The following is a 14,249-nucleotide window of genomic DNA, read 5'->3' on the forward strand; positions in this document are numbered from 1 at the left end:
TGTCCATATTTTGATGTCATGATATGTAAATTAAAAATTGTTATTTTACGGTGACAATCTTGTTTTCTTGTGCCCAATAATGCATAATTTCATTTGATAAACACGTTTAGATTGAATGGTAATTTATAATCAGTCACAAGAACGTCGAATATGAATCACTTGAAAAAAACACGGGGGTGCTTAACTTTTTTCCAGGTGTATATATAAATATCCACACTTTATCGAGTTTTTGTGGGGGGTCCCATTTCCATACCATGCCTAGGGCCCCCATTCAGGCTAATCTGGCCCTGTCTGGATTAACTTTTAGAGTTCTGTTTATTTAAAAGATTTCCAGGTTTTATTTTTTTTTCAGGATGAAACTTTCATTTTCATAACCTGGGATGCCATAGTTGTCCATTTTAATCAATTTGCAGATCCTTGTAATTTTTTTTTAAATTGGTTCCTACTGAGTGTCCTGTATACATGCTATATCAGTTCTTGCCACATTAAATAGTAAACACCACTGTGGCTGTATTTTTTATTGTTTTCTTGGTGTTACATTTTCTACAGGTTGTACACTAGAAAGCCAGTCTATATATATATATATATTGTAGTTCAATGTTCATCTTTTCTCAGTATTCAAATGGTTATAAAGAACATGTGCTAAAATGTTTAAAAGCAAGGACACAATTGACAAATACAGCCACAGTGGTGTTTACCAATTAACCTGTTAGGAAGAGCAATAGTGTATATACAAGACAGACATGGCATTCGGTATAAATAAAAAATAAAGGAACATTCAAGACCTTGAAAATTTGTGAAAATAGACTCAACTGTTGCATCCCACGTTATAAAAACGAAACAACAGTTTCATCCTGAAAAAAAAAAAACAACTACCAAAATTTACATGTATGTGAAAAAGGTAAAAAATAAACCCATAAATCTTAAAAATTAATTGAAATATAAAAATGAATCCAAAAAAGTTCTCAATGACCAAATCAACTGAAACTCCTTCCCACTTCTCACATTGCTTTCCTCAAGGTTCTAAAGTTGTTGTTTTTTCTTAATATACCTGTTTGCAAGCTGTTTCAGTCTACCTGATGGTGGCTTTATGGGCAAAATCAAATTAGTAGTAAACAAAGTATTTGTGACATGTACAACTGTGTTTTAACAAATTCTGTAATTACACAGTTTTGCCAAGTATTAGTGTTTCAAGTATTAATTGGTAAATCATATTAAAGAGGAGGGGCACTTTTGAGAGGTTGACTTTTCTTTGTGCTCAGCTGCAGAGAGCAGTAAGATTTATTTTGTGTGTTGTACCTTTCATGGTAGAAGTACAGTATTCAATGTGGCAAATGATTGCTGTAACTGTAATACATTTTTGGTGCTTAGTGCCCATAACTTTAAAATTTAATACTACAATCAAAGTACTTTCTCTTTAAATACAGGTTGTTCATTCAGACTGACATACCAGCTTAAAAATTCTAGCTCAAGATAAACCAAAACCCCTATTGTCTGGGGCAGAGGAGGCTAATGAATATGACATAGACATCGATAACATAAGTTTCTTTATCTGGATGTGTTACTCTATTTGGCATGTGATATATTTCAATACTGACAGCATTTTAGCAGGTATGATTAGATTTATTCCAGTTTCATTACTTTTCAATAAACCAATATTAGTTAGTAGAAACTTTGTCATTATCATATGACATTTTTCTGTATTGTTAATCTGAATTTACTTGTCTTCTCTATTTAGTATAAAGATATTTTGCAAGCTTTCGGTGTTGAGTAGGCACATTTTAATGTAGTATTTATATATTGTAAGTGCTTGATACTGTTCTACTGAAAATCTTGTGTGAACCTAAAGAAATAAATGTTTTTAACCAGAAAATTATTTTAATTTCTAGCCAGGTTTGGGATGTTAGAGTTAATAACGATTTTTTTATATAGCATGTGTATTTCAGTTAAAAACTAAGTTAGCTACTTGTTGACCAAATTAGTAGTTTTATTTTTTATATACATAGATTGTAACCAAACACTTCTTTGGTCATTAAGAAGCTCTAGAATAAATATTTATAAAATCAGAATACACAGAAATGATTAAAATTGATGTAAAGATACAAGATAATTCTTCACTCAAACATGAAATGTAAGAGATTGTGATAAGTCTACACTAATGAAAATGTTGGTCAATTCCGTGCTTTACATAATGCCAAAATTGATTAAAAAGTAAGAACTTGCCTAAAATCCTTAATTGAAAAACAGTCATAATTACTTCAACCCTTTATGTGAAATTAAAGTTTTAGAAATGTATAATCAAATGTGTTTTTGGACTAGATGAAGATGCACCTAGTAAACAATACCAATATTTAACCTTTTCTACACTGTGGAAGTGTCACCGATATCCCTGAATTTTTTCCTTCTCCCATTTCAAGTACTGAATCAAATTGCCTGAAACTTATTAAAATGTTCAAAATCATATCTAGTTTTGACTCTAACAGATTGTATAACTTGATTTATTTCATCATTTTTTAAAAATTTCCAATTTCAGTGAAATTTCCAAAATTTTATAGAGAAACTTTTGAAAAATATTTTTTTGTATTAGAATTTCAGTGTTTTGTATTATTGATTGTCTGTATGTATAAAATAAATGGTTTGAACATTATTATGCCAACTGTAGTAGTCTCCACTTTTGGCTATAAACTACAAAAACTGATATTCATTGATGACCCATGACCTGACTGGTCAGTCTACATAACCATTTTTGCAAACAGTATTCATGGTTGAGATCAATTTATATCAAAGATGGTTTTGTTTTATTATAATAAAATAAAATTCACACATCTATTTTGTTTGAATAGGACAAACTTAACGATAATATTCAATAAATAAGGATTTGAATAAACAGAATATTTTGGCATTGCCTACTGTACTTTCTAAACCTATGAATACTCACTTGATATCTATAATAAAAAAATTTCAAACATATAATTTGACAAATTTTCAGGAATGAAAAGAACATATAAAGTAGCTGCAAAAAAAATTCCCAGATCTGTGGCTTGTTGACAAGTCTTCTAAGGTTCTCTCAAAATTCCATTGTTCTTAGAAGGAGCTACATCTAATCACTTTCCCATGTTTTTTGAAGAGAAACAGCCAATACACAGTGAAAGTTCTTTAATTTCTCAACATTTCACCTTACAGCTTTATCAAGAGATAGGCATCCTACAGCACACAAGCCCAGTCTTAACAGAACAAAACAACTGATATGATTTAAAATAATGTGTTCTCATGTATTGCTTGACATGCAGTCACATCATCGACAATGAAAAGGTAATTGAAATAAATGTATTACAAGAAAATAATTAAACACAAGTCACAAGAACATCCAAGCCTGATAAATATGGATATGTAAACAGTAATTGCAGTTAAAAACATGTATATACATTATTATAAAAGAAATAAAGTAGGTGTTAAAATGTTTACAGAAACATATACATAAATCCACCATTTAAAGTGCCAAACCTCTATCTGTTGTGTGAAGATTTCTCAGACCTGATGAAAAGGGATTCCTTGTAGTTCCTGTTTAGAAAACAATGGCATTTTCTTTCTGTTTTAGTACTAAAAAGGTGATCAGATTTAGGTACACTGTGCTTGTTAATAGTGCTTTAACTGCACTTTTATCAGTCTTGCTCATCATTGTACCATGGAGATGTCCTATGCAATGACCTTTTTACGAATCTCAGTTTCTCCAATATATAGTTATCTATAAATCTTATCGGGGACACTTTAAACTACATGTTTCTCCGTACATTTCTGCAGAAGTTTCAGATTACATGTGATATAGTTGTTGTTCTTACAGTAATTCTCCACCCTCTCACAATTTGTTCCATCTCACTTGCACCTTTGATTTTCTAAAGTTGAGCTCCAATACTGGTAAAATCATTGATAACAGCATCCTTTTTTTCTTTTGACATATATATGCTCTATACTCATCCATTCCAATCCATGAGGGAATAAACACTGTTATGTCCATTTTGGATCAACATAAGACTAATAGGGGTCTCTGCCTGATGTGTGAAGGTTTCTGGATTTTTATATAATGTTTTCAGGTTTGGAGAACAAATTTACTATCAACTACAAGGAGTAGCCATGATAATAGGGTGGCTGTAGCCATTGCTGTAATTTTTTGTGCATGCCACTGAGGCTAAATCAACCCCTGACTGGACATTTAGTGGAGAACAGTCTTCTGCCCTCTGGTTGCATTTTATTGATGATACTTATAGAATTTGGAAAGATGGTTTGAACAAAATTAATTTCATCAGTTCCTACACAAAGTTCACAATAATAATAACGTTTACTTTCTAATATGCTCTACCTGATGAGCACTTACAATTACTAGACACTTCTGTAGCTGTATTAAATGGTTAGTGATACACAAAAAAATCAATACATCTACATTTTCTCTCTCATAACCCGTGAGTCATGAAAAGGGCTATGATTTTTAGCCAGTTAAAACTTTTGTGTACTTGTTACAACCCTGGTAATTTAATAGAAGTGAACATAGATCTCCAGAGTTTAAAATCAAATGGGTATCCTGAGAGATTGGTTGACAAAATTGTTACCATTCAGGATAAATGAAGAAAAACAAACAGAATTCAGGAAGAAAATGTTGCATTTCTAACACCTTTTATTAGTCCTAGGGTTAAAAATATCATTAAGAATGCTGTGAGTGAATCACGTTTGCCTATATGTGTGGTAGAAAAGCCTGGATGTTCAGTTAAATCTCATTTAGTGTACTCAGCATTTAAATTCCACGATCATTGTCAGAAGAACAACTGTAATCTGCAACTTCTGAAGAAAGATGTAGTTTACAGTATCTATTGTGGGATTTGTAGCAAAAAAATATATTGGAAAACCCGAGTGACCTGTAAAAAGATTGTGCATCAATGATGGGTGAGATTAATAGAAGTGCACTTGCAACACACATTATTAATGAGCATGGTGTGCCTCAATTCAATCACCCTTTTAATAATAAAATAGAAAGAAAATGTCATAGTTTACTGGACAGGAAGTACAATAAATTCCTGCTCATCAGATCTGAGAAGACTTCAATCAACAGATATAGAGGGTTGCCATTTTAAATGGATTTATGTATACATGAACATTTTAACACCTGCTTTCTTTTGTAAAAATATATATATATGTGGTTTTAACTACATTTGCTGTTTCCATGTACATATTTATTAGGCATAAATGTCCATGAGTCTTTTGTTTTTGGTTTTAAATGAATATTTTTCTTCACTTTGATTATATTTTTTCGATACAGTTATCATTACTATTACTTTTCGTTGTTGATAATGTGATTGCATGTCAGACAATATATAAGAAAGCAATGTTCTTATTTTAAATTACATCAGATGGTTTGTTGTGTTAAGACTGGGCCTTTGCTCTGTAGGGTGCCTCACTCTTGATAAAGCTGTAAGGTGAAAAATTGAGGAATTAAAAGAATTTAAGCTGTAGTGGCTATTTCTCCTCATAAAATAGGTTTACACTCTACTATGCACTACACTACCTGAAATTACTTCCCATACCACTTTATTCATCTACAATGACAGTTCATAATCTCTATCAAATGGTATTTAAACTTTGTCTATAGCTGTTTTCAAAGCAGTTTTACAGATCACAAGCTATGAGGTCATAATATGGTGTGAAGGAGAGGCTGTATTTATCAAAGAATGAAAAGGAAATAGGGAGAGAAACAATTTTGAGAATTATATTTTTAAGGAATAATAGTTTCTAAGCAAGTAAAACCTATGCTTTGGTAAGAACAGTAAAAATTAAAAAAGTGCCTTGTTTACAGGCAAGGGTTCTTGAAGATGTGCAAAAATTCGATTTTTTACATTTTTCTTTGTGTACTATAAATGTTACAAAATATTAGTTGTAGAATATGAGTAAAGAAAAATTGTTGGAATAGTTTAATTATTGTTCTTACTTAAATTTAGACATGTAGGTGTGCACTTGCTACCTGAAAGTTGCACTGGTCATTGTGAGTTAATTCCTAATACTCCCTGGTGTATCAGAGAAGCAAAGTAGGCTTCATCTCCAAATATTTTTATTACCTATGTTTTGTTTATTTTAACTGTAAAAATTTTTGAAAACTAAAAAATGCTCAAAAATATTCTTGTTACTTCAATGAATGGCATTGAGCAGGATGTCTTGTGGTGTGAGGAAACCAAGACAATTGTGACTCTCTGTGTTTTTTTTTTTTAATGTATACAATTTCTATATAATTGTGGCCAAAAAAGCCAAGTCATTATTCTGGATTTAACAAGTATTTTGAGGCTGACTGCCAGTCTAATGGAGCCAATCAGAATCATTTTATGAAAAGTTTGCAATAAAAGCAGCATGCAAATCTTGCAAGGTTGATGTGATCAAAGTGTTTTACAGTTTTAACAATAGTTTGCCTTGTCTGGTATAACATTTGATAACTGGTTACAAACATGTTTACAACTATGATAGACTGATGACTTGAGCTCACTTGTAATAAATAAATTGAGATGCCTAAAGTAGATACCTCTTTAGAACAATTTTTAGGCCTAGAGGTTTTCCAATATTTTGCTGTTTCAACTGCAACTTTTAAAGTATTTTATTGCATGTACATAAATAGTTTCATAGAATCTTCTCTCATTGTCAAGCCCAACTGAATTTTGGTATTAAACAAAATGCTTATTGGGCAATGACTTGTGGGAAGCTAAAGATAGATTTGAAATGTTATTTTTTTACACACATAATTTTTTTTTTTGAAGTTAAGCACAAAGCTACACCATGGACAATCTGTGCTCTGCCTGCAATGGACATTGAAACCCGGTTTCTAGTGTTGTAAGTCTGCAAACATAATGCTGTGCTACTGGAGGGGGGTTTGGAGCAGTGATGGATAAATAAGAGGAATGTGGTAAAACAAACATCTGTAGTTAACTTGTTTTTTATAGCTTTATAATTACATTTTTATCAGAAGTTGCAGATTTGATAGTTAAAAACTTATGACATAATATAATTTTTTTTCACACTGCACAAAACAAATATCAAAAATGTACTAACTATTAATTTACCCTTGCAAAAAATTGTTTATGAATACAAGTTATGTTTACTGGTAGTTAATCTTCATATGATTTGCCTTAAGATTGGATAAACTGTTATAAGGGACTGGTCCACTGACTTATGAAGTTCCCAATAATACTAAAGGAATGAGTTACCTCCTTTTAAGAAAATTAACTATGTGCAACTTTCATTTAAATGAAACAAGATGTACCTATTACTTCCATGTTGGCAAGTTAACTAACTACAATTCAAGCACACTAGTACATAATTGATGTGTGCATAAAAGTTTTTATAAGCCAATGGACTGAAAAATTATTACATATTTATGGACACAATGCAATTTTAAACATAAAGTTTAACCTCATTTTACTACAGCATCATCAGTTTGAATACCAAAATACCAGTAATGAATATAAAATCCATCATATATATAAAATATAAACCTCAAAATTGGAAAAAAATTTAAGGTAAGATTGCTTTTCTTACTTCATCATGCAAGTTTGTATAGATGTTAAGGAATGAGACACATAACTGAATAAGAAAGCAGTTATATATATATATTTCAACATAAACAATGATATATATTACAGGCATACTGCATGGGGTTAAAATAAATTTAAATGAAAGTAAGAGTGATATGACACTTCCTAAGATACCAAGTCTCCCCAATACCATCTTATATAAGGACAACTATAATACCTGTTAATAACAATTATTGTACATAAAAACTACCCCTTAAACTAAAATTATGTAATTTCCTAAAATAAAAGATAAGGCTAATGTGTCATCCTTTCTATCTAGGATATCTGTTACTTTTATCTATTCTACTTGACCATGCAGCTGATAACAGGCAGTGCAGAGACACTGTGCAAGCAAAATGTTAGATACAAAACTAATTCTAGTCGTATGTACAATCCATACTGCAGGAATGCCTGTGTACTTTCCAACCTACTCTGAATCTAAACTGTTTTTTTTTTACAAACAAATTTAGGTATCTATTTTTTTTGTGATTTTAAACAATTCAGTTTTTGAAACATTTGAAATTCCTGAAATAGAATTTACTGAAATGATCTAATTGTCAGTCTTAATGAAATCTTTTGTATAATGAAGATTTATTTAAATCTTAGTTCATTAGTACCATTGGTTAAACCTGTTCTTTCTAAACTTCAGGTTCAAAATGAAAACTACTTGCTCAATAGCTAATTTTTTTTTGTAGTTAGAATATTGAGAACTAACTTTTTGAGGTTATTAACACTGATGATGGAATTTGAAGAAATTCTGAAACATCCATAATTAATGATGCTTTTTGGTATTACAGGGTTTTTAAATTCAAATATATATATATATATGTATATAAAACAGAGAAATGTATAACCCACACCTTGTAAGTTACTTTCTTTCAGGTAAGAACAAAACTATAATTATCAAACTTTATGGAGTGTCTTTCCTTTTCAAATATTAATTACATTTATCATTTGTAATTTTCTAATTAAAAAGCCAATGAATCTTGTTCTATATAGGATAAGAAAACAATTTCAAAAATTCTGACAAATATTACTGTAATGGCTTAAATCACAGGAGTTTTGGCACTTGAAAAATGGAGCACCCAAGTTACTACTATAAAATCAATGTCAACATCACATTCTCTAATACAAACATTTGTCCTACTCTATCAGATGACGTTTCACAAATTACTGTGAAAACTCCCAAACTGTAATATTTTTACCGGTACTCTGAGTAATAGTGATCTAAAACATCAAACACATTTAGAAAATCAAAATCATCTTTATTGTTTAAAATAAACCCTCTTTATTTTCTTCACAAATTTTTTTATTGTTTGATATATGTTTTAACAACCAATGTTATTTAGGGCAACTTAAAATCTGATATATGTATATATATACGTATATATATACAAGCACATAATTTAATATTTTAGCACTAATTTGCTAACTTTTAATATAAGAATTACATTACAAAACAAATTATATTCTTACACGACGTGATTAGACAAGATGCAGGTATTTTTGTGATCTTATTGTATTGAATACTTTGTTTTAACCAAAGTTTCACATACTTTTATACAAACTTTTCTGGCCTAAAAATCAATACCATTTTAATAAACCCTTTACAATAATACACTATAAGGTGATAAAATATTTAAATAATCTTCCATTACTAACCAAGAATAACTTTGATAATGGAGTTTGCTACCACTTCTTTTTTAAACAATATTTTAATCATTTGTAACATTAAGCAGTCATTTATCACTTGAATCTTGGTAAATGTTGAGACAAGGGTGTCGAGAACGTTCAATAAGCTCATGATATTTTCTCCTAAGTATTTGTATTACTTTGTAAAGGCAAGTAGACGTCTATGTACATGACAGCATAATGTGTATCCTACAATAACCATGGAAAGTGGAGGAAGAAGTTTCGAGGCAACAGTCATCACAGAACTTTACAACAGTAGTAAAAGCAGCGTTCATTAATATTTGAATATGATTTGCTAAGATATTAAAAGATATGTCTCACACATGAATATATATATATATATCTATATACATAAAAATCTTCACAGGATACCAGATATTAAGCTCTCAGAAAATTCAAACTGAAGAGGTCCTTGAATTTTTAAAGTAGTCTCACACTGAAGACTATGCAGTTCTGATACATATGTACAATTCTGATGAACATTAGGAATATCATTATTATTATTATACACAAAGTTATACTTTTTGAACACCTTGACTGATTGTAGACTAATGCTAAACAACATTCTTGATGCAGTGACCACCATCAAAAATTCATAAAGTTGTTCAGGTGACACTAATATGAATTGAAGAGCTCTAAAAAAAGGTGTGGAAGAAAAAATACAACAATGACTGTAGATTCAGCTGCTATATAGAAATATTTTGTGGGAGATCATAGGTTCTGCGAGATTCAAGCATTTTGAGAGAATATTCTGGTGATTCTTGCAAACTAAAGTCTGACTAGAAACTGTGACATGGGACCAACTAGCTGCTCAAACAGTTTCTTCATGTTTATAATGCTGTAGAAGAAGTGACCCAGCACAATTTATTGGAAAATTAATTGACCATCAAAGTGTGGGATTCCATAGGAGCAGCAGAGTCATACAAAGTATCTGTGTCTTGAGTAGGTTCACCCTGTAACTGGCACTGATTACTTAAGGTACCAGCCCCACAATCGCAAAAAAAATCTACAAAAAAGTATATATATATATATATATCAGAATAGGTTTTACTAATCTCAAGAAAGAATATTTATTCCAAATCATTTTAGAAACTGTTAGGGCATATAATTATGCTCAAACTCTGTTAAAAAAATACAGCAGTCAAACATGCACACAGATTCTAGAATACTGTATTAAAAATTCTAATAAGCTGAATTTAAAAACAGGGAACATAAATTGCAAGAAAATTTCACATTAAAAAAATACATACCTGTCATGTCGAATAAACTCAACATCATGTCTTGCATGGCAAGTATTAATACAGTTCACACAGATGGCATTTCTTTCTGTGGTGTTGCATGTGCGACATCTAGGAAATGGTAAAAGTTATATATATAAAGGAATGTGTGTACTTGTCACTGTTTTTAGGTTTTATATTTTTTTTCAAATCTTCATTATTGTAACAAACAATAGTTTACTCTCTGCCCTTTTTGTCATAATGACTTACCATGGAGTTCAAAATACAATTCACCAAAATTTTTCATTCATCTTATAGTTTTATTAGGAAAAAAGATTTCTGTATTTGATTTAACTGTACACTATTATGATCTTATCAAAGACCATTCCAATGTAGAAGCACTTCTTTTATCAACTTCAACAGAATCCTGGTTCATTGCATCTTAATTTACTACTAAGTATTTTTCTTCCTTATGCATGTTAGTTATTTCATTTTTTTTTCAGGGTGTGTGAAAAAAAAATTACAAACCTGTAAAAATCATGCATGGGAAAGCTAGTATAGCTGGAAATCTTATACAAACACTGTCCACCAGAAACTGCTTTCTCTACAGCATTGTGGTTATCAAAAATCTTGTTTTCTGTTTATAAAAGAAAAAGGTCACTCAGATTGCAATGAAAATATAAAGCTAATATAATGAAAATGTTTTTTTCTCACTGCAAACAATTTTTGTCATAAGGTTTCACATTGAAAAAACAAAGTAATAATGCATATTTTATAATAAGTCTGTTGAAGTTCTTAAGGTGAACTAACTTGCCAACTCAACCCTATACAACACTTTAGATCTGTGTCATGAAGTGTAATATTCCATTATATTAAAAGATTAAACTAAATTTTTTTTCATTTTAACTCACTTTTAAGGAATTTCTGATATAACTAATATTTAATGTGAAAAGTTATAAAAATATGGCTCGAATTCATATTTTCCAACCTTATCTTCATATATGCCAGTGTTCCAGTTGGTTTATGGAGCTATTACAAGTTTCCTAATGTAATTAAAAGCAGCGTGATTTTCATCTCTTATTCGTAAGCTTTTAGCCAGAGACTAAATTCATTTACAAATGTAAGCTTTAGCATAAAAATTATAGACTGAGTACATTATAAGGATTTTGAATATGCAAATCTACAAGTCACATAACAATCACACTTGATACAAAGTCACAGAGGAAGGGGCATGTATCAGAAATACATTTTGACTAGGGATGCATAGGTACTTGGCCAGATATTCAGCCCCAGCTAGGTACTGGGCTACCCGGTAATACTCGGCTCAAGTCGAGGGTCAAAGTTAGGCATCTAAGCCCTTATATTTGTGGCAACTAACACGGTACTGAAACTTACAGTCATTAACTGGTTTAGTTAAAAAAAAACTGTTCTGAGCAATAAAGACTGACCACCCGCTGGGGAAAGTGGGGTTTTTGAGAACAATAGGGGTTAGGGTTTGAGAAGTTGGGGCTAGGCATTGAAAACTGAAAGTAAAACTTGAATGTTCTGTTGGTGATTATTTGGTTAAATGATGTAATAAATGTCAATTTTGTTTTTGTTTCTAATTTTTGTGTATGTTTTTTTTTGGGGGGACTCGGTCCCAGTTGATAACCGGCCCCAGCCAAAGCTTAGTGACTGGGTACCTGGACCCAATATTCAGCCAAGTTTTACTACCCGTGTACCCCTAACTTTGACACTGGCAATTTGTAAGTAGTATCAATGCCACAAAATTTATTACTTTGGGGAAAGGTATGTAACAGCCCTTTCTGATGCAAAATATTCATACTCTCAAATTATAAACATATGTTCAGATCAGGAATTTAGAGTTTCCAAAACAGGATATCCCTTGTGCAGAAAAGCACTGGTAAACAAAGGAATATAAACATTTTACTCTTGTTTCATAAATGTATTTATCTTTATTTCAGTTGTCATCCAACCTTCACCTCCTTTTTTGACATATTTTCACAACCAACATGATAATTATTTATTTTCACATGCAGTCTAAGTTTCAAATATATACAAAGTCCCTAAGTGAATAACAACTTGTTTAGTTACTAGGAAAAAGCCTGTCATACAGGCTTGTTTCTTCTTTCTAAGAGCCTGCAGTTTATTAGTCAAAATCGTTTTCTTTTGTAAGACTAAGAGCCTGTTGTTCACAAACCTGACCACATCTAAGGTAAGATGTGCTTTTATGCAAATATTCAAATAAGGTTTCTTTACTGAAATTAGTTTTCAGTGTATTTTGTGATTTTTTGTTTTAGTCTATACACCCGTATTTCACCAACATAAATGGAGTGATATCTTTTAATAAATGTAATGTCAGAAGCATTCACAATTTTATGTATAAGCCAAAGAAACTGCTTATATGTACTAGTTCTGCCTGCAACTTATACAAAATATTAATTTATTGTGTTTATTAAGTGTCCAGGATAGTAATGACTAATAAAGTATTTTCCTTTACAGTGTGAACAGTGAAAATCTTACATAACAGTGGAATCTCACAACTAAAGTATCTGCCAAATAAAAATCATGAATAGGAATTGCAAGGAATTGCACAAAACCCTAATAGAATGTTCTGGCAAAAAGCACCTTAAACAGTAAAGATTCGGTTTAAACAACACTTTAAAACCTTTACTATTGACTGCTAAAGCTGTAGACATATAAAAATGCACTAAAAAAGCACACGTTAAACTTACAAGGAAAAGAAAATTGCTCAAAATGGCCCATTTGTAGTTCTTTTTATTATTATTATTATATTGCCAGCCTATAAACAAAAAACGGCTCGGTGCATTGCACACAAACCTTTTGCAGGTTACTAAATAAGGTTCTGTGAAGGTCGTAGAGGTATTGAAAAATCGATTTGTTTTTTCCATATTTTACATAAGCAAAAAAACATCATAATTCTAGTGTAAAAGATGTTATCATTACTCCTTGAAGTTAGCTTTCCAACAAATATATGGTGTTCCTTTAAAAAGTTTAAGTACAGAGTGAAACAGGAATTACCAGCCAATAATAGATGAACATTAGATGGCTGTAACATGTAGGTACTCAATGCATTGTACACTATACAATCAAAGTTTTTAAGGAGCCAACCCCTATATTATGTATGATGCAAAGGATTAAAAAAACAAAAAAGACATATATTAATAAAATTTATCACACACATTACTTTAAAAAACATGAAAATTTATTTAAAGCAAAGTTTTAGATGTGCATTTTATTTGAAAAGGCTGCTTTTCTATTGGGAACATTTTACATGCTTCTGGTGAGAATTTAGTTACACAGAATCTATAAATGCTCACTATATTCTCAAACAAATCTTCATGACAATCTACAGCTGCAGCTTAACATTTTACATCTTGAACTAATGTTATCAAATAGTCAATAACCACAGTAAATCATCATGACTGTATCAGTAAGCTACCATATCAAGTAATCCTTTGCCCATAGTTGAGCATAAAAAAGCCAGTAAACAAGATAAATAAAAAATTTGTAACTTAAAAACATGCAAAGAAAGATTGTAAAAACAAGTAAGCAAACACGGCTAAAGATACTGTAGACATTATTTGCTCAGACTACAAATCCCTACTTTGACTCACCAAATGTAATTCTAGGAAACAATATTAATTCTTGCATCTGCTATTATGTAGGGATGATGCAAATGTCATCCCTACTATCTTGTTTGCATTGTTTTTGAAGG

General features: G+C 30.8%; 1 protein-coding gene across 3 annotated transcripts in view; it reads right to left on the minus strand.

The window, feature by feature from the left end:
• Positions 1 to 3,141: 3,141 nt before the first annotated feature.
• The window catches only part of LOC106478349 (F-box only protein 11-like), a 100,628-nt gene continuing 89,520 nt past the window's right edge, over positions 3,142 to 14,249 (minus strand). For all 3 annotated transcript variants that reach the window (XM_013938889.2, XM_022381942.1, XM_013938888.2), the window contains exons 18-20: positions 11,039 to 11,147; positions 10,544 to 10,642; positions 3,142 to 10,299 (exon numbers count right to left, since the gene is read on the minus strand). In XM_013938889.2, coding sequence (XP_013794343.2) covers positions 10,263 to 10,299; positions 10,544 to 10,642; positions 11,039 to 11,147 — 245 coding nt within the window. In that variant the 3' untranslated portion in view covers positions 3,142 to 10,262. The remainder of the gene's footprint in view (positions 10,300 to 10,543; positions 10,643 to 11,038; positions 11,148 to 14,249) is intronic.

This window comes from Limulus polyphemus, unplaced genomic scaffold (genome assembly GCF_000517525.1).
Source record: "Limulus polyphemus unplaced genomic scaffold, Limulus_polyphemus-2.1.2 Scaffold202, whole genome shotgun sequence".
In the NCBI taxonomy this organism is placed as follows: domain Eukaryota; kingdom Metazoa; phylum Arthropoda; class Merostomata; order Xiphosura; family Limulidae; genus Limulus; species Limulus polyphemus.